The sequence below is a fragment of the Cutaneotrichosporon cavernicola genome (genome assembly GCF_030864355.1).
Source record: "Cutaneotrichosporon cavernicola HIS019 DNA, chromosome: 3".
Classification (NCBI taxonomy): Eukaryota; Fungi; Basidiomycota; class Tremellomycetes; order Trichosporonales; family Trichosporonaceae; genus Cutaneotrichosporon; species Cutaneotrichosporon cavernicola.
In genome coordinates, this window is record NC_083395.1 from 1,221,025 (window position 1) to 1,242,341 (window position 21,317).

At 58.7% G+C, this 21,317-nt stretch overlaps 6 protein-coding genes across 6 annotated transcripts; 5 read left to right on the forward strand and 1 right to left on the reverse strand.

Moving 5' to 3' along the window:
- Positions 1 to 3,808: 3,808 nt before the first annotated feature.
- CcaverHIS019_0304600 (uncharacterized protein) lies at positions 3,809 to 5,543 on the forward strand (the record flags this gene model as incomplete). Its single annotated transcript, XM_060598909.1, has 6 exons — positions 3,809 to 4,073; positions 4,117 to 4,161; positions 4,197 to 4,291; positions 4,325 to 4,701; positions 4,748 to 4,945; positions 4,979 to 5,543. 6 exons carry the CDS (start codon positions 3,809 to 3,811, stop codon positions 5,541 to 5,543), a joined length of 1,545 nt encoding a protein of 514 aa, XP_060455655.1.
- A 5,035-nt stretch (positions 5,544 to 10,578) lies between these two features.
- Positions 10,579 to 14,103, forward strand: CcaverHIS019_0304610 (uncharacterized protein; the record flags this gene model as incomplete). The annotated part of the gene is made up of 5 exons (XM_060598910.1): positions 10,579 to 10,638; positions 10,696 to 10,886; positions 10,977 to 11,112; positions 11,224 to 11,480; positions 11,622 to 14,103. The coding sequence occupies 5 exons, from the start codon at positions 10,579 to 10,581 to the stop codon at positions 14,101 to 14,103; spliced, it is 3,126 nt and encodes a 1,041-aa protein (XP_060455656.1).
- Positions 14,104 to 14,175: 72 nt separating this feature from the next.
- Positions 14,176 to 15,368, reverse strand: CcaverHIS019_0304620 (uncharacterized protein; the record flags this gene model as incomplete). Its single annotated transcript, XM_060598911.1, has 3 exons — positions 14,176 to 15,126; positions 15,236 to 15,317; positions 15,355 to 15,368. The coding sequence occupies 3 exons, from the start codon at positions 15,366 to 15,368 to the stop codon at positions 14,176 to 14,178; spliced, it is 1,047 nt and encodes a 348-aa protein (XP_060455657.1).
- Positions 15,369 to 15,776: 408 nt separating this feature from the next.
- On the forward strand, positions 15,777 to 16,364 carry APC11 (uncharacterized protein; the record flags this gene model as incomplete). Its single annotated transcript, XM_060598913.1, has 3 exons — positions 15,777 to 15,975; positions 16,017 to 16,118; positions 16,204 to 16,364. 3 exons carry the CDS (start codon positions 15,777 to 15,779, stop codon positions 16,362 to 16,364), a joined length of 462 nt encoding a protein of 153 aa, XP_060455658.1.
- A 282-nt stretch (positions 16,365 to 16,646) lies between these two features.
- AKR1 (uncharacterized protein) lies at positions 16,647 to 19,035 on the forward strand (the record flags this gene model as incomplete). The annotated part of the gene is made up of 7 exons (XM_060598914.1): positions 16,647 to 16,784; positions 16,822 to 17,051; positions 17,082 to 17,211; positions 17,249 to 17,321; positions 17,354 to 17,763; positions 17,796 to 18,210; positions 18,266 to 19,035. 7 exons carry the CDS (start codon positions 16,647 to 16,649, stop codon positions 19,033 to 19,035), a joined length of 2,166 nt encoding a protein of 721 aa, XP_060455659.1.
- Positions 19,036 to 19,625: 590 nt separating this feature from the next.
- Positions 19,626 to 20,741, forward strand: CcaverHIS019_0304650 (uncharacterized protein; the record flags this gene model as incomplete). Its single annotated transcript, XM_060598915.1, has 4 exons — positions 19,626 to 19,680; positions 19,719 to 20,027; positions 20,211 to 20,623; positions 20,661 to 20,741. 4 exons carry the CDS (start codon positions 19,626 to 19,628, stop codon positions 20,739 to 20,741), a joined length of 858 nt encoding a protein of 285 aa, XP_060455660.1.
- Between the last annotated feature and the right edge of the window lie 576 nt (positions 20,742 to 21,317).

Genomic DNA, 21,317 nt, shown 5'->3' on the forward strand with positions numbered 1-21,317 from the left:
ATAGGATAACCTATAGTGGCAAACTCTGCCATGGAGTCCCTCCTGGCCCTATTCCAATTTAGTTTCCCCCTGGGTTCACTGGGTGGCACAGAGCACTGTCAACCGCCAGGCCGCCAATATCACCAAATGACCCACACATACCACGCCAGGGATTGCCTAATTGACTCATTCTCCCTTGCCGATCTCGCCTTCCGTCTCCGATTCCTACAATCTTGATTCCAAATCCTCAACGTTGATTGCCAATCACAATATTTCCGCTATTACCGCGCCATGTGGCACTTCAATCACGGAGTTGAATCAACCTCCGTGATCCAAGCCTCCACTTCGACTGGTCGCGATTGCGCTGACAACAGCTGGTACGCTGGTGGTCGATACAACCAACCACCACAAAAGCACCTTCTACAAGTACTACAGACGCGACGAGGAGAGTGGGCGCGGGAGTGGATAGCGCCATCAGGCTCACACTGATGATGCAACCAGGCTGGCTGTTTCCGCACATGCAGAGACAATGAGGATCACGAGTAGAATGACCGTCCTGAATCTGGCCGACTGTTGCAAGCTAGCGCTGGTCAACCCAACGAGGAACGACAGTGTTCCAGAGGGCATTGCGAAGAGGGAAGCAGGTTGGATGAATGCGGCGCGCTCGCCATGCGGTAGCAGGGATGGTTACCTCGTTGTGAGGTGTGCGGAAGGGAGTGTTGGCTTGGAGCAGTGGCGACGGGTTACGATCGAGAGATACGGAAGCGGTGGTAGGAGTGAATGGAGGAGGATAGTGACAAGAAGAAAAGATGAAGGAGGGAGAGTGAGTGGGGGAAAGGCAAGAGAGGGGGTGGGGCATAAGAGAGGACGTAGTCTAACGTTTGCCCTTGTGGGGTGGAATTGTGGGAGCGAGGCGAGGTGATGCGCCCAGCCAACAGCACCAACGTGAGTGGAGGAAGGACTAAAGGGAGAAGAAGGGGAAGGAGGTAAGGAGGCGGAGGCGAGGTGGCCGGTGAGAGGGACAAGAGATGCACGGCCCTTCCGCCTTTGTGTTGGGTGCGCGCTCCTTGCTTACGCCGCTAGTGGCCGTTTGGACGTGGACCATGAACCATTGGATTGGGGGTGGGTTGGGGTGTACGGGTGTTACGCTTGAGCCGAGAGGATTGAGGGAGTTGAGGGCCTGTAGAGTTGACTCCAAGCCACACTCAACGATGTCTTCCGAGTAACATGGCCGCTGCAATGCGGCAGGCCCGGCAAGGGAGTGGCAGGGATTAGTATATGGGGAGGTGGCTTAAGGAGGATCACGCGAGGGCGGGCTTGCTGGCCCAAGGGCCCAGTGTGAGGCGGAGTGAGATAGCGGCAGCAAAGGAAGCAATAATGCGGTGGACACGAATGCAATTGACCCTCTTCTGGGCTCTGAGGGCTGCCGCCTAGCAAGCCAGCAGCGGTGTAACGAGTTATGGGAATGGAGCCTAGATGCAAGGATGAGAATTCCCGACCCAGGTACCTGCAGTGAGGTGGATTCTCGTTGTGCCCCTTGGGAATTGGGAAAGAAAAAAGGAGTTCCCTTGCTGCTTGTCGTTGGATGCGTGGGATCTTATCCTAAGGCCTAACTATCCTAGATTGTTGGACCTCGAGCATGAGTCGCGCAGCTGAAGCCTAAGCCTGATAGCCCGGTGCCCAGTGCCCGCAATTCCCCACAAGCCCACGCCGTAAGCTCACCGGTGGGTTGTGGGTTGAGGGGCCTAGCCGACCCAGGGAACGGGCCGCGACACAGATGATCTGCGCCCATTTTGGTTGGTTTGAACCCTGGAACGTTCTGTCCAGGTCACTCGCAGTTGGGTGGCAATGAACAGGCAGCATGCAGAGACCATGCACGCAGCATGCAGGGGAAATATGTAGGAGGTATTGGATATGCGCATAAGGCATGGGGGCAAAACGCTCAGCCCTGCGCTTGCATCGCGCCAAATGCCTGAAGTGCTGGCAGGGCCGACTGAGGCGGTTTAAAGCAGCAGTGACGCTCAAAGGAGACTTGTTGGGGCCTGGGCGTCGGGTGGTGGCGCACATACCCACCATCCTCTCCACCTGGCGGCTGATGTCGTCTGGTGTTTCTTGAGATCTCGGGCACACTTCCAGGACCAGGTCAACGGCGGGACCTGACAGGATGAAACCAAGGTGTGGACTGCCTCTGGCTTCTGACTTGGCACGCCGGAAGGCTTTGGCTCCCGCTCCCGGCTCCTGACTTTTGCGTATGCCGTGGACATTGGACATGAACGCTGACACTGCGAGGGCAGCGGCGGTTTAGACCACAGCACACTCTGCGCCAAACGGCAAGAATAACGCCTAAGCTTTGCCTGGCTTGCGAATGGTTCAATGGGCCGAGACAGTAGGGCCAAGGCAGGTCCAGTTTGAACTCGGAATACCCTTGATATCCGACAACAATTAGTAGCAGATCCGGTGAGGATTGAACCCTTCAGCTATCCAGCTACCCAAAATGCGCGGTGGCTGCGTCACCGCTCCTGCTCCTCTTCGCCAAGCATCCAAATCTCTCCCTGCAGATACCGTACAGAGTGGGAAACGGCAGGTGGCCCCTGCCGTCATGCCGTCCGAACCTTTCAGCAGCATTCAAAGTCGAGCCTACCAGTGCCGACAGCTAGTCACACCCATCCCATGGCCGCACGCGCCTCCTTGCTTGTCTTAACCTCTTCGCCCCACTCTCCAACCCCTCGCACCAGGTAAGGAGAAAAGGACAAGGAGCCGCGGAGCTTGTTCATCAGTAATTCGACCATCAAGCCATCTGCTCCTGTTACAGCGATCGCAGCACCCTGTCACGGTGGGCAAGTGAATGGAGGACTGTGGAGAGGCAGGAGGGGGAGAAAAGGCGTCGCAGGTGTCACAGGACAGATGGAGATTGTGCTGTGGTTCGCTACTTCGGTGAACGGGGTCATGGTGCCGTGATCCCCTCGTGCCGTCTTGCTATCCCAGCTATCCTTGATCGTTAAGCTTCAGGGTCTAGTACCAAGCAGCCTAATCGAGACTACCATACTTTGCGTTATCGCATCTCACCAAAGGTGTGTGAATACCCCACACTAGTCAGAGGATAGAGCCAGTCACTTTCCCATTGTCATCTGTAGGCTGAAGATACGGAACGTGAGACACTCTGTGCCATGCCCATCTTGTCATGTCGCTCGTCTAAAACGATGATTCCACCTACTCAGACCTGCCCCTAAATAGCCAACCAAGCCAACGGACGAAGGGGAGCTAAGGCGAGAATGATTCATTGGTGACCCACTGATGTATGTGACCCTGAGCCATAGAAACGGACCTCGATTTGCCCTCATCCCCTGCTGTTCTGTTCTCTCCAAGTCATTCGAGGATCGAGGGCACAGGGGCGGTCCAGGTATTTCAACCTCTTTCGATCACTCGCCCGCACTCCCTTGAAAGCTACACAGCTCAAGGAGCACAGGATGGGCGTGACTGCAAACACTTGACAACAACATAAGCCAGCACTTGCCTCTCCTTCAGTCATCCTCTCTAGTCGGTTTTCGCCCTCTCTGTGTGCTGGTTGTGATGGCTAATACATTGCATTACCCTTGGGACGGTCAAGCTGAGCCACGACAAAGGAGCATGGGTGCGTGTGCCAAAAGCGCGTGTTCCAGTCACTGTGCCTGAAACGGACGGAACCTTTTGAGCGCCAACTATCTCCCTCGAAAGGTGGCCATCACTCAATTGGCTTGCCCTCCCTCTCGCGCCTCCTGCATCCTTCCTCGCTGCTCCATCGCTCAGTTCTCGCGCCCACGCTCAACATTCCCTCAATCATGCCCAGCTCATGACTACGTCTCCCTCGACACCACGAGCCGACTCGCGGCGTCAACCAGTGCTCTTGTCACCATCTGGGCCGCCATTGAGCTGCGCAATCCCAGGACTGCCAGGCAAAGCAGCAGCGCTAACAACTCACCTAAATGTCCCAGTTGACCATGGGCTCACAACAACGTTGCTGGTGCCGAAGCAGAGCGAGGAGGTAGCCATCCCGCAGCCGAACAAGGCTACGAGCGCAGGCGCAGCGTTCACTCGCTCGCTGCTGTTATTCATCGGTGCGTGCCTAGGAAAGCGGAAGGAAGGTGGATCTGACCCCAGGCTTCTTGTTTCGCCGCCCGTCCAAGCTCTTCCGGCCGAATCGATGTGAGCTGGCGACAGTCGTAAGAGCTGACAAACAGTAGACACATGGGCAGGCCTGCGCAGGCTCGCCGAGAGCGCCGATCAGAACCTCTCGCCGACGTTCGTCCGTAGTATCCTCAAACTCAAGGGCGGGGTAGGTTGTTCGAGTTGCGGCACTAACTCGCAGCCGATGGTCCTGGCCGCATCTCTCCTCCCGCCGCTCCTCGTCAACACGACGCTCGGCTTCCTCCTCTTCTCTTCGCACTCGTTCTTCTCCCTGGCGCTCGCTCGGGTGCCGTACTTTCAACGTGGCATCGAATGCGACCCCGAAGACGAGAACGACCTGATCAACTTTACCCGCCTTCGTGACCCACTAGGCGACATTGACGGCGATTATGGTGACAAGGTCGAAGGCACACCAGACGAGGAAGAGATCACATTGGAGAACGTCCTCCGAGGACCAAAGATCATCCCAAAGCACCCAACCCTGCTCTCGGCCATCGCAGGCGCTGGCGCCGGGGTGATCCAGGGTGCTGCTTTTACGCCCATCGAGAATGTTGTCCGGTGAGTGGCCCGGCGTGGCCCTCAGTTACCGCCACTAACATTGCAGCCTGATTCAGCAGTCCGCCTCGTCATTGTCAGCAAATGCGGCCCGGTTCCTGCACCTGCCTACTCCGCAATCTGCACAACTTCTGGGCCCACCGCCTTCCTCCCCAGTCGAGGCCCTCCGCACCTTCCTCGCACACGACACGTGGCACAAGTCGCGGCAATGGTGGACTGGCTGGCGTTGGGCTGTGGCGCGCGACGCGTGCGTATAATCCTGTGAACCGCTGACATCCAGAATGAGCTACAGCGTCTTCTTCGCGACGTTCGATGTCACGCGCCGTGTCGGGGTTCGCGTCAAGGCGGTGATGAGCCGGCGCGCTGGCGGGCCTGTCGATGGCAGCGCTGCCAATGCGGAAGACGAGGCGGCCGAGTTGCGCGCCGCAGCCCGCGCCCCACCTTCGCAGACCCCGACATCTGCACGCCTCGCGCAGGCGCTCACGATTGTGACAGGCGGCGTTGTCGCAGCGCACTTGGCTGAGATCTCGGGACGCCCGTTCCGCGCGTGCCAGCGATACGCGAGCACTGCCACGGCCGAGTCCCTCCGCTTCCACGAGGCCGGCAAGGCTGTCCCGTACCGCTGTAAGCACCCGCTCAAGTATGTGTGGCGTCATCATGGACTGCGGGGCTTCTTCCACCGCGACGACGCTCCGCTTGCTGCCAAGCACAAGGCTGAGGCGAAGGCCAAGGGACCTCTGCAGGTTGCCGCACGTCTTGCAGGGCGCGTCGTGTGGCGCGTCGCGTCCGTCGGTCCATGGGGCATCGGCTTCCTCGTGTTCGCATGGATTGGCGGCGAGGTGTAGTGGCGGCCAATGTCCAGCCGCGAGTGTTTTCCCCACCATGCAAGTTGACGCGGACGGCTGGAGCACAACGAGCTGCGCGTCGAGATCGGACCGACTCGCCCTTGCGTAGAATAGATGCATAGACACATTAGACATGGCGGCGCTTATCAGCCGTCGCTTCGCGATCGCCATGACTCGTTCGTACATCGTCGGACTCACTGGAGTTGGGCTGACCGACTGATAATAGACGCGGCTGACCTGGCTGGCGCCTGACTTTGCTCGAGCTGACCTGTACGAATGACTCCAGCCAGACAGACCTGATCGTCGACATCAAACATCTCTAGCTCTCAAAACGATCTCCCTCACAACAGCTCAACCCTAACTAACCCGGCGAAAAAGCATACACGAGCTCATGCTCGCGCCCAGGTCATGACGGGGGTCGAACCCGCAATCTCCTGATGAACGACGCGTCCTTGGAGGAGCAGAAGTCGTAGTCAGACGCGATGCCATTTCGCCACACGACCTATGAATGTCTGGTTCTCGAGCTTGGATAGGGTGGGGCATCGGTGCCGCCCGTCGTCGGGAAGTGCAGCCGACGTTGGATGACCAGAAGGAATGGACAATGGGGTTCAACGGAGAGGAGTGATATGGAGAGTTGTCGTCCGGTTGGGAGTGCGTGGAGAGGTGACAGCAGCTACCCAAGTACCTGGGTGACCAGCCCGTTTGCTCAGCTGTTAGAGGTATTTGTGGGCGTCCAAAAGTAGTGAGATGCGACGTACACTTGTCGGCTGGTGGAGGAGTGGACAGGTGGGTGTTGGAGGTTGATCTTGTAGAAGCTCGCCCTGCATCCTTCATACAGTAATTCCTTGAATAACTCTTGTGGCAAAACTGCGGAAGTGGTGGCCTAGCGGGTGCTTCCCGACTCTGCGACTGCACGATAACTCCCAAACCCGGTATGTCAGGCGTTGGCGAGCCGCCACACACGCTGGTATTGCGCCTCAGCCGCATATCCCAAGGTATCTCCCAGCCATGTTGGCCACTGTCTGACAGAAGTGTCACTGTGTTGTCGTTCATCCCGTGCAAGTTGGCCTGGCATGTCCTACTACACCTGGGCGCTCATTGTATCACATTCCACTCTTAGGAAGCGGAGATTGTCGATGAGAAAACAAAACATGCAGTATGGGGGATACGTTTCGATTTAATGCGGATTAGCTGCACTATCCGAGACTGTGAGAAATCCCACGGCGGCAGACGCAGACAGACGAGTCTTCGAGCCAGCCACCACGTCCGCCACTCGTTGAGCGCAGATTCCTTCCTCGCTTTACAGTGCCACATTTACGACGTTTGCCACGTCCGCCGCGCGCCAGGCAACAGCCCAAATGCCACATCTGCAGCGTCCACTGTGCCAGACGCGATTACAAGCTCTGGAACCGTCCAGACCCCAACATACGGAGGTGCTCTGCATTTCCATTCGTTATGCGGATGTCCTTCTCTTCCCGGTATAACCTTTCCCAATCACTTATCATACATCGGCGAAGTGGCGGAGTGGTTAACGCGATTGACTCGAATATCTCTTGTCTCTGAGAGAGCGATCAATTTCCTTCGGGAGCGCCTGTTCGAATCAGGTCTTCGTCGAGGAGCTGTGGCAGCTACAGATATCCTTTTGGTCCATCCATTATGCTCGACCCTTGCGGGGAGCGCGGATCAGATCTAGTAAAAGGTGTCACTGGCAATGGTAAGTTGAGCCTCTCGGTGGCGCAGGACAGGTGGGCGATTGTGGAGGCTTCGGTCTCGGTCTCTTGATCCCAGCAGCTCGGGAAACGAGCGGCCCGATATGGTAGCGGAGCACGAGTTAGGGATGGGGAGCAGTATTTAGGAGGGCCCTCGAGCTACAGATAAAGGCCTGACCAATCAATCGACTTGGGAGCAAGTCCAGTATGGTTGATATTAGGCGTTGGAGCCGTCGAATCAGTCAATGTAGCATCTGCTGGAATGGGCGGCATGAGTGACTCGAGATCCGCGGGCTCTTGTCAGACAATCACGCACATTCACAGTTCACTGATCTGTAAGCAAGCAAACAAGCAAGTGTAAGATGAATTGCAAGCAAACATCAGAACGGACTATCGACGACAATCACGGCTTTTGAACTTTGCTCCATCGTCAAGCTCTGTGGGGTTGTATTCTTGTGGAAGCACTTGCCATTTTCCATAGCTCACATGATGGAACAACACCAAGAGCGACTCCTCTCTCTCGACTTGGGTTCCTCCCTGCTAGGTCAGCCGCCACTATTGAGCACTCACCTTGACCACGGTTCCATATCCTCTTCTTCCTCCAAGACCACAATCCATATATCCACTTCCCAGTGATCGCAGTACCCCCCCACTTCATAGACCGTTTGGCAGAAACCCTATATACACCCAGGTACGCCCTCCCCCCCATTGAATAGACTCGGTTCGTGGCAAATACCCGCCCCGACTCGCGTCGCGCTGATTCCCCTATCAAGATGGTGCTGTCGTAGGGAATGGTAGTCTGCCACCACGAAGAACTTGGCTACCACTGCCCTGTCCTCGAGGGACGCAGGGAAGAGGTCCCATACCTCGTCCAATAGACAGGTGTATGGAGTTGGGGGGGTGGGGCCGAAGGGAATACCAGATCTGTCCCGAGAGCGATTTGAAGTGCGGATCCAGCTCTCGAAGGTCTGCTCCAGCTCTGCTGGCTGCAGCGGTGGATGCAACGGTCTCAATGGGACGATTGTGACGAGTTGAAGAGTAGAACAGAGATCGCCCGCGAGGATGGGTCTGCGGGGCTGTGTACCGCCACCACACACGGACATCCCCCAACCACCACCACCACAGAATGCCCACCTCCCGATGCTCAACCAGCCTCACAATGTCACCATTTGCGAACTTGCGTCGCGATGCCAGCCCGTTGTATACGTGTATGCATGTAAATCCGATCACGTTACGGTGGGCGCATGCACGCCATCTCAGGCGTGACAGATCTGCACTCGCGATGCACGCGTAGTTGATTTCTGGGCGGATGCAGGCGCGACTGATTTCATGGACGTGGGTCCATGTTGGTCTCCTTTCCGCACAGACAGTCTATGCATGAGGAGAAAAGGTGCAGAATCGCGGGGAGCAAAATATGGCAAAAATGGTAGCCCGCTACCCCCGAAGGGGAGACAGGCAGAGCCAAATATTGAACGAGTGAACCAGCCGAAGCCAGCACAAGGCAGGCCCCTCCACTAGGACTATGAGTCGCCGTGCAATGGTCGAGGAGCAAACCTCTCGGATGGCAGGATGAGGGCCATTGAACCGAGCAAGTAAGGTAAGTATGAAAACCATTTTTTCGAGTCCCTGTTGAGCGTGTCCCAGCCTAGCCAGCCTCAGCCCAGCTCCAAGAGCCAGACTCGAGAACTACAATGACAATCGGCAACCGGCCAGGCCGGTTACCCTGGTGCCTACCAGGGAATTTCACTCCCGTTTCAGTATGAAGGCATACAAACTTGCACCCTGAGGTTGAGGCACGGTTTACAGGAGCAGGAGCAGGAAATGGCGGTGGATACATACGATTAGAGTACTCAGACAATTGGCTGGCCATGGTTTCGACATAGATAAGTCTCTGGAAGCACTTAAAGCACTCCACGCCGCCCGTGTCATCATTGTACTGTATGAGGAGGAGAGACGGGAAGGAAGGGAGAAGATCAACTAAGGAAAAAGATGGAAAGGGCGTGAAATGAGGAAGAATCATCCCCTACTGCACCTGGAGGTGCAAGCTACGGTGGCTCATGAATGGCCACCGCAGGAGGGGGAAAATAGTGGGCGAATATAGTGGGCGTTGGGCCATGGGTGTTGGGATGGTTGGACAGTGGTCGAGGTGGGGTCGATTACGAGCGGCAAGAATGTCGTTCTCCGGTTAGCATCTTCTCTAAGTGCGCTCTTACTGGTGCAAAGGTCAGTAGGCTGCTGGTGGTATGAAAATGGTGGTTGCTGGGCCGCTGTTGGTTGTATGTTAGTGAGTTGGTTGTATGTTGGTGATATGTCGGAGATCGAGTTGGCGTTGGTTGTATGTTGGTGATATGTCAGAGATCGAGTTGGGCGAAAGGGGTCGGTAAGGCGAGTGGCGTTGTAGCAGGCGAGAGGCGACAGAACGAATGCTGGGTAGTCAAGAAAGTTGGGATTGGTATGCAGGTTTCAGTTTCAAGAAAATCAAGAAGATTTCCAGAGAGCTGGGTATGCTCTCTGTGCGAGGCGACAAGTGTCAGTCGATCGCCAGGCCCAGGGGGAGGGGTCGGGGTGCGGATGAGCCTGGCAGGAGGGTGAGGGAGGGAGTTGGGCGATGGGCGATGGATGTGGATAGGGGAGCTCTCGGGAGTATGAGTACCGTATGATACTGTGGAGAGAGGGATGGGGCAACTCTTGGGCAAGTTGGGCTGCTTTTATCCTCCAGCCGAGGCCAATGGTGTGCAGAAGCGGAACTGACGGTGGGAAATTTTAGCACAGCCAAGGCCAAGTGGCGTACGGATGCGTGAGATTCAGTGATGTGTGGTGTGGGCCGTGGAAAGGAGGAATGGACGATATGTCACATCCTAACGTGTACGGGTTGCCGCTGGGCAAAGTCTCGCAACTCTGTGGGACACGATTAGGTGCGAGGGATAATACCGAGGGGAAAGCAAACGGAACACGGAGTAAGTGATAACGAGGGGACCAATCCGAGCAGTTGGACATTGGCATGGGAGGTGAGTGAGTGGTGGGAAACGGATGTGACAGGAGTAGCTGACATTTCCCAGGATCGCATCCAGTGTACTGCCATTTCCCAGGATCACATCCAGTGTACATTCTCTCCCATGAAGTCCTTTCTGTAGCTAACGGTTCTCTGCCTTATGGTGGCAGTCGGTTAGTGTTTCCTGGAACGAAAGCGAGAGCTTATCCTGTTCGTTATGGATTGCAAGGACTGGTCGGGTCGTGCCTGGCGGGATGCCTGGGTCACGTGGCGGCCATGGTCGAACTTCCACAGTTGTTGACATCACACCTTCTTCATCTCCTCAACTCCAACCATGGCAGCGACGATGGCCTTCCCGGTCCTCCCAGCGAGCGACATAGACCAGGTCGCAGCGGTGCGTCGACTCTCTCTTCCCTCTGACTCTCGCTCTGTTAGGAGCCGCTGACGGAAGACTATCCTCCACCTATTCGACCCTGCAACCTCCGCCCAGCCCGCACTCGCCAAGTCGCTCCAGCAACAGCTACAGGATCTGCAAGCGCGACCCGAGGCGTGGGGATTGATCGCCGGACTGGCGAAACAGGATGACGCGAACGTGCGTTTCTTCAGCGCGCACACGGCGCAAGTCAAGATCTCACGGGATTGGTGAGTGTACGGCTGCAGCGTTAGCTGTGACCGCTCCTCTAGCACAGCTGCAAGTCGATCGTTTGGGTTTTGTTCATCAGCTCACACCAGGGACACGCTCCCCGCCGAGATGCAGCCGGCGCTCCTCGCGCTGGTCCTTGAGACACTCGGCGAGGCCGTTTCGCCCACCAACACGACAACCTACCAGCCCGGCAACGCGATTGTCGTGCGCAAGCTGTTCGGGTGTGTGAGTGTCGAGTGGAGTGCTGGAGGCAGTCAACCTTCACTTATGCCTTGGAGTGTCTCTGCTACCCCTCCACACGCCGCTACTCGAATTACGAGCCCAAACTAACCCCAGCTCGCCTCCCTCATCCTCCGCCTCCCATTTTACCGCTTTCCCGACCCAATCACGACCGTGCTTCAGACGTTGTCCAACGCGCTTGCCAGAGCCACGGCTCTCCCACCCTCTGCCCCTGTGTCGGGGTACTCGACGCCAGTGCCCGGCGGAGGATCGGCCACCACTGGACTGAGACAGCGCGTCCGCCTGTGGGCTCTTGAGTGGTGTGGGATCTGTGTTGAGGAGATTGCACGCGCTGGGCTGAGTGAACAGAAGCGGTGAGTCCACACCGAGGCGGAAGAAGCACTGCGGTTGGCTTTGGCATATGTGACATGCTGTGTCCGTTATATCCTGCACCGCCTTCGGCAGCGGCTGTTGCCCGTTCGCGGGCTGCGTTCGCTCACTTCCGCTCACACCAGCACTGCTCTTCGACGTCACATCGACTCCGACGTTCCAGCCGTTATGGCGGCCATCACAGACAGTATGACTGGAGAGCCACTCCAGTCGCCTGTGGACCGAATCCGCGCGGCCGAGGCCGCTTGCAGGTGCGCCGACAGCTGGATCAACTACGGCCTTGGTGCAGACGAACTCTCCGCCCTGCTTCCGCACATATTCGGCCTGCTTCCTCTCCCTGCCGCGTCGACTACTATTGCCGAGGTCCTCTCCGAATCGATCTTCAAGTTCGGCAAGGGGTCAAAGATCCTCACCGAGCCGTTGTTGGCGTGGGTTATCGGACCGAACGGACAGGGCTTGCTAGGAAGCACCGAGGACGAGCCCTCTGATGCGGTCATCGCATTCACCAAGATGCTGTGCGCCCTCGTCGAGCACTCGTCTGAATGGCTTGTCGCGCGCTTGCAACAACCCGACGTCCAGGCGTTCCTCGCCACGATCCTCCGCGTCACCGGGTGGGCAGGTGTTGGAGGCGTTGACGAGAGCGTTTCCGAGCTCACACTTCCGATCTACCCTCTCATCCAAGAAGCGATCATGGACTCAGACGTGTTTTCCGAGCCGCATGAGACGTCAGCGTCGTGGGCTGTTGCCAAGCAGTTCTTCCGTGAGCTCGTCGATGTCACAAGACGCAAGGTGCGCTGGCCAGGGTCTGGTGAGGAGGCGTCGCTGGGCGGTCTCGACCGCGAGGACCGCGAGACGTTCGACACTTGGCGTCGGGACGCGGGAGAGGTCATCGTCGGCGCGTACTATATCCTTCGTGACGACATGCTGTCGTCGTTGACAGCGACGGCGTCGGAAAAGATCGCCAACCAGGCGCCGTGGCAGGACATCGAGGCGACACTCCACTGCATCCGGTACTCCGGCGAGGGGGTGCCGCTTGGCGAGGAAAAGTCCCTCCCGATTATCTTCTCCGACCGGCTCATCAGCGGGCTGTCCAACCGCCCACACGCTGGCCTTGGTGAGGAACGCCTGCGTCTCACCTTTGTCTGCCTCATCCGTGCGTACGAAGAATGGTTCAAGTACCACCCCGACCACCTCTTGCCCGTCCTTTCCTACCTTGTCTCGTCGCTCACGTCGTCCCGGTTGGTATCACCGTCAGCTGCGGACTCGCTCAAGGCGCTGTGCGACATATGTCGGACAAAGCTTGTTGACCACATCGGTGCGTTCTCCGAGCTGCATGGCAAGATTGCCGACCTGGGGCCAGACGAGCAGACCAAGGTGATCGAAGGAATCACGAGCGTTATCCAGGCGTTAGCCCCAGCCGACGCCATCGGACCTGTGCAGGGCATCCTCGGGCCGATCGTCAATCGCCTCGGCCAGGCTGTCACGTCTGGGGACCCGGCAGACCTCGTGCAGGCGATGAACTCGCTCACAGCGTGCTTCAAGGGCTTCTCGCCATCTGACGATGACATGTTTGACTCGCTCGACGGCGACGACGAAGCCAAGGACGCGGCGATGATGGAGGCTCGCGCGGCGCCATCAACGGTTGCACTGCGGCAGCGGGCCGAGCAGGCGATTACCGCGGTCATCCAGGTGTGGAACGGCGACAGCGAGGTGGCCGACGCGATCTCGAGCCTTCTAAAGCAGGCGACGCTCTCGTCCTCCGAGACGCTGATCTCGCTTTCGCCCCTTCCGCTCTTGACCCTTGTGTGCACGGCGTGCGAGCAGGCGCCAAGCGCGCTGTGGATGAGCCTCGCGAGCACGCTCACGCTGCGTATCGGCACGGCGACGAGTTCGCTTCAATTGAAGAAGCACAAGAACTCGCTCGAGGACCAGCGTAAACTTGAGGAAGATAGAGAGCGATGGGAGGTGGTCGGCGACGCTGCGAACCGCCTCGCCGTCATGGCCGGGCGCATGCTAGGTCCGGACGGCGCGATGCGGGATAACCCGGACGTCGTGGAGGGCTTCTTCAAGTTCTCTCACGCTGTCAGCTCGCGCTTCCCTGGCGTGCTCCTTCGCCTCCCGGAACCCGTCATCGACGTCTACATGTCCCTCGGCATCATGGGTCTGGGCACGCAAGAACGCTTCTCGCTCAAGTCATCCGCCGAGTTCTTCGTCGCCCTCTTCGCCAACACGCGGTACCCCAGTCCACTCGAGGAACCGGCCGAGCGTCTGGTGAGACACTATGGCCCGCGCCTCCTCCGTGCACTCTTGCTCAGCGCCGGCTCAGAAGGGCCGCGCTCAGTCATTCCCAACCTCGCCGAGCTCCTTGCCTCGTTGGTTACTCGTGTCAGCGGGCCGGACATCGCCGCCTGGCTCGACACCATCCTCGCGGAGCCAGGCTTCCCGGACCCGCGCGCGACGCCTGAGGCTAAGGCCCGTCTCAAGGGCGTCGTCCTCCGCAGCCGGACGACGCGTAAGATGCGTGAGGCGCTGCACGAGTTTGCCCTCGTTGCACGTGGCCTCGCGAACACGACATATGGCAACGCGACGGCAGTATCGTTAGCGTAGCCTACATTATTTACTCTCGTGGCATATGCATAGCATCTTCATCTCATCACGCTCTAATGCTGCGTCAAGTCACTAGATCAGGTTGCTCTCTCGCAGCGCACGGCAGAGGACTGTCGTCATGCGTCGCGTCTTCTCCAGGCCCGTCCACCCTTCTCCTTCGGTTCCCTCCCACGTTAACACCTTCCCCGTTCCTTGCACGCCGTCTGGCACGCATCCGCGGAGGAACTCCTCCAGGACAGCTCTATTCGCGTCGCTCGGGTTCGCACCTTCCCACTCGGCCTCCAGAAAGATCGTGGAGGCAGAGTTTGGGAGGACGTGTACGCTCAGTGCAAGCGGAGGCTGCGGATGGCTGGGTGGAGGGAAGGTGAGGGTGGTAATGGCCAGTGAGCTGCCTGCGAGACGGGAAGGCTGGGCCGCCTGGCCCGTGGTGCTCGCGCCCGCACGTCCCTGCTTCGTCAAGCCGAGGACGAAGGGTGAGAGGAGGTTGTGCAGCGTCGGCATGACAGACGTTGCAGGCTTGACGGCGAGTGTCTTGAACCGCTGCTTCTGGCGGGGTGGAGCGGCGGGTTCTGTTGGCGCCGGCGCTACGGCGGGGACCGGGGCAGGAGCGTCTTTGGGCGCCTCGATAATCTCGAACCCGTCCTCTTCCAAATCGTCCTTAATCTCGACCGGCTCGTCCTTCGTCTCTTTCTTGTCCTCCTTGTCCCCCTTCATCTCGACGTCGGTGTTCTCCTTCTTGTCCTCCCCATCCTTCTTGTTCTCTCCCTCCTCCTCCTTCTTGTCCTCCTTCCCCCCCTCTCCCTTCTTCTCACTCGCTGCCGCTGCGGGCTTCACCCCTCGGTCCTCGAGGAAGAGGTACGTGCAGTCATCCCGCGCTCCCGCTGGCATGGACACATCGCGTACCGGTGGGATGGGTTGGGAGTAGGTCACGGTGGAGAGGATGCGGGTCGTCGACCCCTCGCCGTCGGGGAAGGCGGCGCGGTACGTCCGGATCTGGATCGAGGAGCGGAGGGGGTGGGTTATCTGTGGTCAGTTGTAACTACAACAGAGGCGAGCGACGAAGGCCTCTGAGCTCACGAGGGGGTTGGAGCTCAGATCGAGCTCCGGGCTGGTAGGAAGGGAGGGGACATACATTGTAGTGTTCAAGCACGCGGTTTAGCACCAGCTCAGACGTGCTCATGCGCGCTGGTGCCGCGGGCGTCCATTGCATCAGGCTGGTGTTAGCTCAGCAATCGAAGTGACGGAGCTTACATGGTATACCCCATTTGGATAGATGATAAGTGGCGAGTGATGATATGGACGACAAGAAGTTCGGGTTGGACAGGGCTTGAAATGTTGTTGTCACAACATTAACCTCCACCTCCCACTACGACCACCACCTCGACTCTGCGCATTGAATACAAAAGAAGAGACGCGGCGCGACGTTGACTGGTACATCGGCGGTTGGCGAACTGAGCGGCATTGCTTTTCTGCGTGCATAGCGGTGGCACAGGCTGGTACAAACACGCCTTTCCACCCTCCACCTTCCTCGACACAAACATTGCACCCTCTCTCATCACATCTATCCACACGCCAACTCTTCACCTTCCTTCTTAACACTCCCCACTCCCCACACTTCACATAGGGCCCCTCTCTGTCCCGCCTTACTTCTCGGGTATCGTCACAGCTCGACGATGAAAGTCACGATCAACGCCCTCCGCCCCATAGCGGTCTGGAAGTGGGATACGTCCACCGAGCCCCACAAGCTCTACCACTACAGCACGGGTGGGATCATGGACGATGATGACGAGGATGAGGAGTGCGGCATCTGCCGTCTTGCGTTCGAGTCTTGTTGCCCATCGTGCAAGATGCCGGGTGATGACTGTCCGCTAAGTGCGTTTGCTAAATTGCCTCCCATAGTTAGCTGACGCCAGTCTGGGGCACCTGTACGCATGTCTTTCACATGCACTGCCTGCTAAAGTGGCTCGACACGGATCAGAGCAGAGAGCAATGTCCGCTCGACCGGCGCACTTGGGGTGAGTTGTGCTCTCTCGTTCCGCCTCCACATCTCGCCGTCTCTCTCTCCATTCCAGATACTAGATACCTCGGAGCTGACTTCAGAAACGGCCGATCGCAAACCGGACAGATTACCCACAACCGTGGACGGTGCGCCGGTCGCGACGATGGCGCCCGGCCTGATCCACGGCGACGAGGACGAGGAGATGGGCGACGAGTCTGACGACGGCGTCATAATGGCTGCGACGGGCGGGACGCACGGATGACTGCAAAGCGTACGACGCAGTAGCGCACAGCATCCCAGACGTGCAACCTACAATGTGTACAATAGTGCATGCATACTTGTATCTTACTTGCTGTTGAACTGTCGGCCCGTTCGCTTTGTTATTCTCGCCCCGTCCCCTGCACGAGCCAACGCGGTCAAGAACGCGTATTTACGTGAATTGCCACCGCCAAGCTCAAGGAATCCCAGCCGCAGTAAGTGTCTGCATCGCCACGCACTGTTCTCTGTCATCTCCACTTCGGCCATCCATCCACCCACATCCGTGATGGCCAACGTCCCCAAAATCACCACGACGGCCGCCACGCCACCAACAGGCTCGCCGAGCCGCCTAGAGGATGACCCGTTGGGCCGAATGAGCGAGGAGGTCGGCCTCGCGACCATGATGGAGGAGCTGCCTCCGCCTGTGAGTCCCTCTCTACCGAGCTTTAGCCTGACGACAGCCCACTGTCCACGCATTCGCACAGCAGGGCGACATTGCAGGTCTCGAGGCTCTCCTCGCGGAAGAACCGCACACAGACTTTAGCGAGCGCGACGGGCAAGATGTCACACCGCTGCACTGGGCATCCATTAACGCGCACGTCGGGGTGTGTCGCTGGCTCCTGGAGCATGGAGCGGACGTCGACGCTGTTGGTGGTGAGCTTAAGGCCACGCCACTACAATGGGCTGCACGGTGAGTTGGACGGGGACGCGCTGACGAAAGGAACGGACATCTCTACGTGATGCACCTCCTCATGAGCCATGGCGCCGATCCGAACATCCGCGACGGACAAGGCTTCAACACCCTCCACCTCGTGACCCACAGCAGCGCCGTCATGCCACTGCTCTACATGGTGAGTCATCTCTCTCTCTCTCTCGGGCTGACGGCAGCTCCAACAGCCCGTGGCAGTGGACGAGGCCGACAGCGACGGGCACACATCGCTCATGTGGGCCTCCTACCAGGGTGAGACTAAGCGTTGGAGTAGCTGACAGCAGGCGACGGGCTCAGCGTCGAGCTGCTTCTCGGTCACGGCGCGAGTGTGACGACACGAGACCACGCGGGCCTCTCCCCTCTCCACTGGGCCGTCGTCAAGGGCTCGGTCGTGTGCATCAAGCACCTCCTCCAGGCGGGCGCAGACTTCAACGCGCGCGAGGAGCAGGGCAAGACGCCGCGCGACATGGCCGAGGAGCTCAAGGCGACCGCGCCGCTCAACCGCGCCCTCCAGGAAGCAAACTTTAACGAGTACGGGCAACGCGTGCAGGCGCGCTTCTCCGCGCGCTTGACAACCGGGATTATCTTCGCTTTCCCGCTCCTGGTACTCTCCCTGTCGTTCACTGCGTTCGGCTCGCTGGAGTGGTACTTCTCATGGCCTCTCTTCGTCGTCCTCTTTGGAGGCATGCAGATTGTGAGTGCGTTGCTCCTCCGTCGCTAATTTAGACCACAGTCAAGGTGCTCCTCGCGGACAAGCCGATGTCGGACCGCGTCCTCACCTCACCCTACTTTGCGGCCATTATCACGGCGTCGTTCGTGGTTGTGGGATATGCGTGGCTCACGCGGCTCGTCTTTGGCGCGCCCGGCCACCTCTTGAGCCAGGCACTGTTCATCGCCGGCTTCTCGGCGTGTGTGTTCACGTTTGTCAAGGCCATCTGCACCGACCCAGGATACGTGCCGCGCGCCGACGCCGAGGAGATGAAGGAACAGATCGACGAGCTCACCGACCAAGGGAGGCTCAACGGCACGAATTGGTGCATCTTCTGCATGGTGCGCAAACCGCTGCGCTCCAAACACTGCCGACAGTGCAACCGATGTGTGGGAAGGTTTGACCACCATTGCCCGTGGATATGGAACTGTGGTGAGTCGCGCAAACGTGTTTGCGGCCCTACGACAATGACCCAGGCTTATGTCAGTCGGTTTCAACAACCACCGCTACTTCCTACTCTTCGTACTGACCCTTGTCATCGGCGTCATCTTCTTCGTCAGGTTGGCTTACTTCTACATAATCGAGAGCACTCCACCAGCGACACCAAGCCAGGGGCTTACACTCTGCAACATCTCCGAGACCGTGTGCCGCGGTGCAGCACACGACGGCTTCCTGCTCGCGACTGCCGCTTGGGCAACCTTGCAATTGAGTTGGACGTTCATCCTTGGCTGCTCGCAGCTGTGGCAGGTCGCGAGACAGATGACGACATACGAGGTCTCCAACCTCGGCCGCTACGGATACATGGGCGGACGCGGTGGCACCTCGCTACGAGACCAGAGTGGGGCAGTGCGCGGCTCGACAGTCTTCGTGCCGATGCCCGACACCGAGAGCGACTTCAGCCACCTCCCGCCCCCACCCAGCGCTAGCCCAGCGCACCATCACCAGCACCACCGATGCGGTGCGCTTGGCCGAATCTGCTCGGCCCTTGGCGCTGCGATAACCGGCCCCGTCTTCCGCCTTGTCGGCCTGGATCAGTTCACTCAGGGTAGAGCAGTGAGCGGGATGGCTCGTGCCGGGCGCGACCAGAACCCGTTCGATCTCGGTGTCACCAAGAACTGCTCCGACTTCTGGTGTGGCGCAAAGGGTGTCGACTACCTCCACTTGTACGAAGTGCCGCCCGAGGGCTGGGTCGCGTACCGCCGCAAGCTGGCAGCGGGTGGCAAGGGGTATGTGCCGGTCGCGCGCGAAGAAGTGTAGAGGAATGTATGCATTGTCACCTAATCGCATAGCAATGGGATGACTTGGGCAGTTGCGAGAGTCGAGGTTGCCGCCACGCCACTGACGCGATCGCCACTTCGTGCACACTTTTATCCGCACGATGATTCTCCCTCTATCTGCTTCCGATCTGGCGTCTGCCTTGTGTCTGACTGCCACCACCCACGCCCAAACCACGCCACCCCGAACCACCACACGTACAGCGAATCATCCCCTCGCTAGTCTTCTCATACACCGCATCACTTCCCAGAAGCGCACAGCCAGCGACCACCCCACCAGATCCGCTTCGGCTACCGGCCCTTGCCTTGCCTGACGCCGTATTCTCGCCACCTTGTCCTCTTGTCACTGACGACTGTGCTTACCCGTTCTCATCATTCGCTCCTGCCACCCGGTCATCACGAAGCTGGTGAGGGAAGCAGAAGAAGCGCGCACGGGCCGCCGGGGTTTGCAACCCACAGATTGCAGGCTACAGGGCGGCTCTAACAGACTGCACTCCACTCATAACTGACTGCGTCACCCACCGATGCTATCTCCAATCCCTCATTCCTCATCTCTTGTCTCAAACCCCTACAATGGAGACGCACTACGACGTCCTCGGGGTGGCGTCCATGGCCTCCCCGTCCCAGAGTGAGTGGCACCGTGCGTCGCGTCGATAACTAACCCAGTCGCCCGCGCATACAGGCACCTAGCGCTCGTACACCACCCCGACAAGGCCGGCGGCTCGACGGAAGCCTTCCAACGCGTCTCGGAAGCTAACGAGACGCTCTGCGATCCCGTAAGGCGTGCAACGTACGACATGTCGCAAGGCATCTGGGCGAGTAAGGCCGCCGACACAGATATCGACATGGAGTATTGGCGCGCATACGACGAAGCGCGTGAACACACCCAGCCCCACCCAGCTCACGCACATGCTGCTAGTCATGCTCCTCGCCGCTTCGGATCCCGATTCCGCCGGCGTGCACCGAGTAGTGCTAGTGCGTCCGAAAACCCCGATGGTGGACGTCGCGAGGAAAGCGGTGACTGCCACACGTCTCACCACTGCCATTCTCGTGGTCACCCCGAGACACCTTACTTCCACTCCCACGCTCACGCCCACTCCCACGCCGACTCCCACGCCCACGTCCACGCCGACTCCCAGGCCAAACCGTCCTACGCAGGTCCGGGGCCGCACTGCGAGTTCCGGACCTGCCACGACCCGCCCAGCGGGTTCCAGTACACCAGCGCGCATTACTCGAGCCACGGGGTATACTGGGCGGCACCTGGACCGATGCCGATTCCTGGCGCAATGCCAGCGCCAACAATGTCAGCACCGATACCAACACCCGTCCACCATCCCATGTCCCCGTTCCCCGGATCAATGTTCGCCAACACACACTCCCCGTTTATCCCCTTCCAGCCGCGGTGGTCATCACCATTCATGCGTCCGGACAATACCTCACTCCCAGCCGAGGAACGTATATGCAACTGCTGTCCATTGTCAGCGCCAAAGGCCAGCAGGAATTGCAAGCCCCAGTCCCCGTGGAGTCCGCGCCCCTTCGCCGAGGAAGTGACCGTCTTCATTTCGTTCGAGGTGAGTTGCCTCAAGCCTGGCGGCCACGCTAATCCAGACACCACTCGGCACGCCGCTGAGGGCGCGCGTTCTTCCGTTCTTCGCCCCACTGCCGCCGCTACGAGCTCCGAGCTTTTAGTCTCCCTAGGAGTAGGATGATGCACCGATGCCAGCGTCAGGCATAACAGATAGGCACAATATACGCACAATGTACTCACATCAGGTGCTCTTCTGCAGAGTTTGCGCTCGGTATTGTAGTTGACTCCCATAGCGCTACATTCACAAAGGCATGTCATTAGATGTCGAGTACTGAGGTAGGTGCATCCCCTGACTGCCTGTCGTGTAAGCGCGGATGGGAAATGGTCAAGGAACCGGCAAGCCTGCCTTGCTCCGCCTTGCTCTGGACACGATCGGCCAACAACCTGACCTTCTGCCCTCTCCATTCACCTTTCGACATCTCTGTCCCTAGATCCTGCGGATCCACCTTCTTCCGCTTCACGTCAGATCCACAATCGCAAACAAATACCCCCCCCCCCCCTTCGATTACCTAATTTCGCTACATGCACTGCACGGCGACAAACTAAAACGGAAAAACTACATTACGGCGCGACGCCAGCCGCACCCACACCGAGAGAGAAGACAGAGATCAGGTGCGCCGGGCGCCCGGGGTTTGTGGGTGGCTAAGCGCGCATTAGCACAGGAGTTGTGAGCGTGT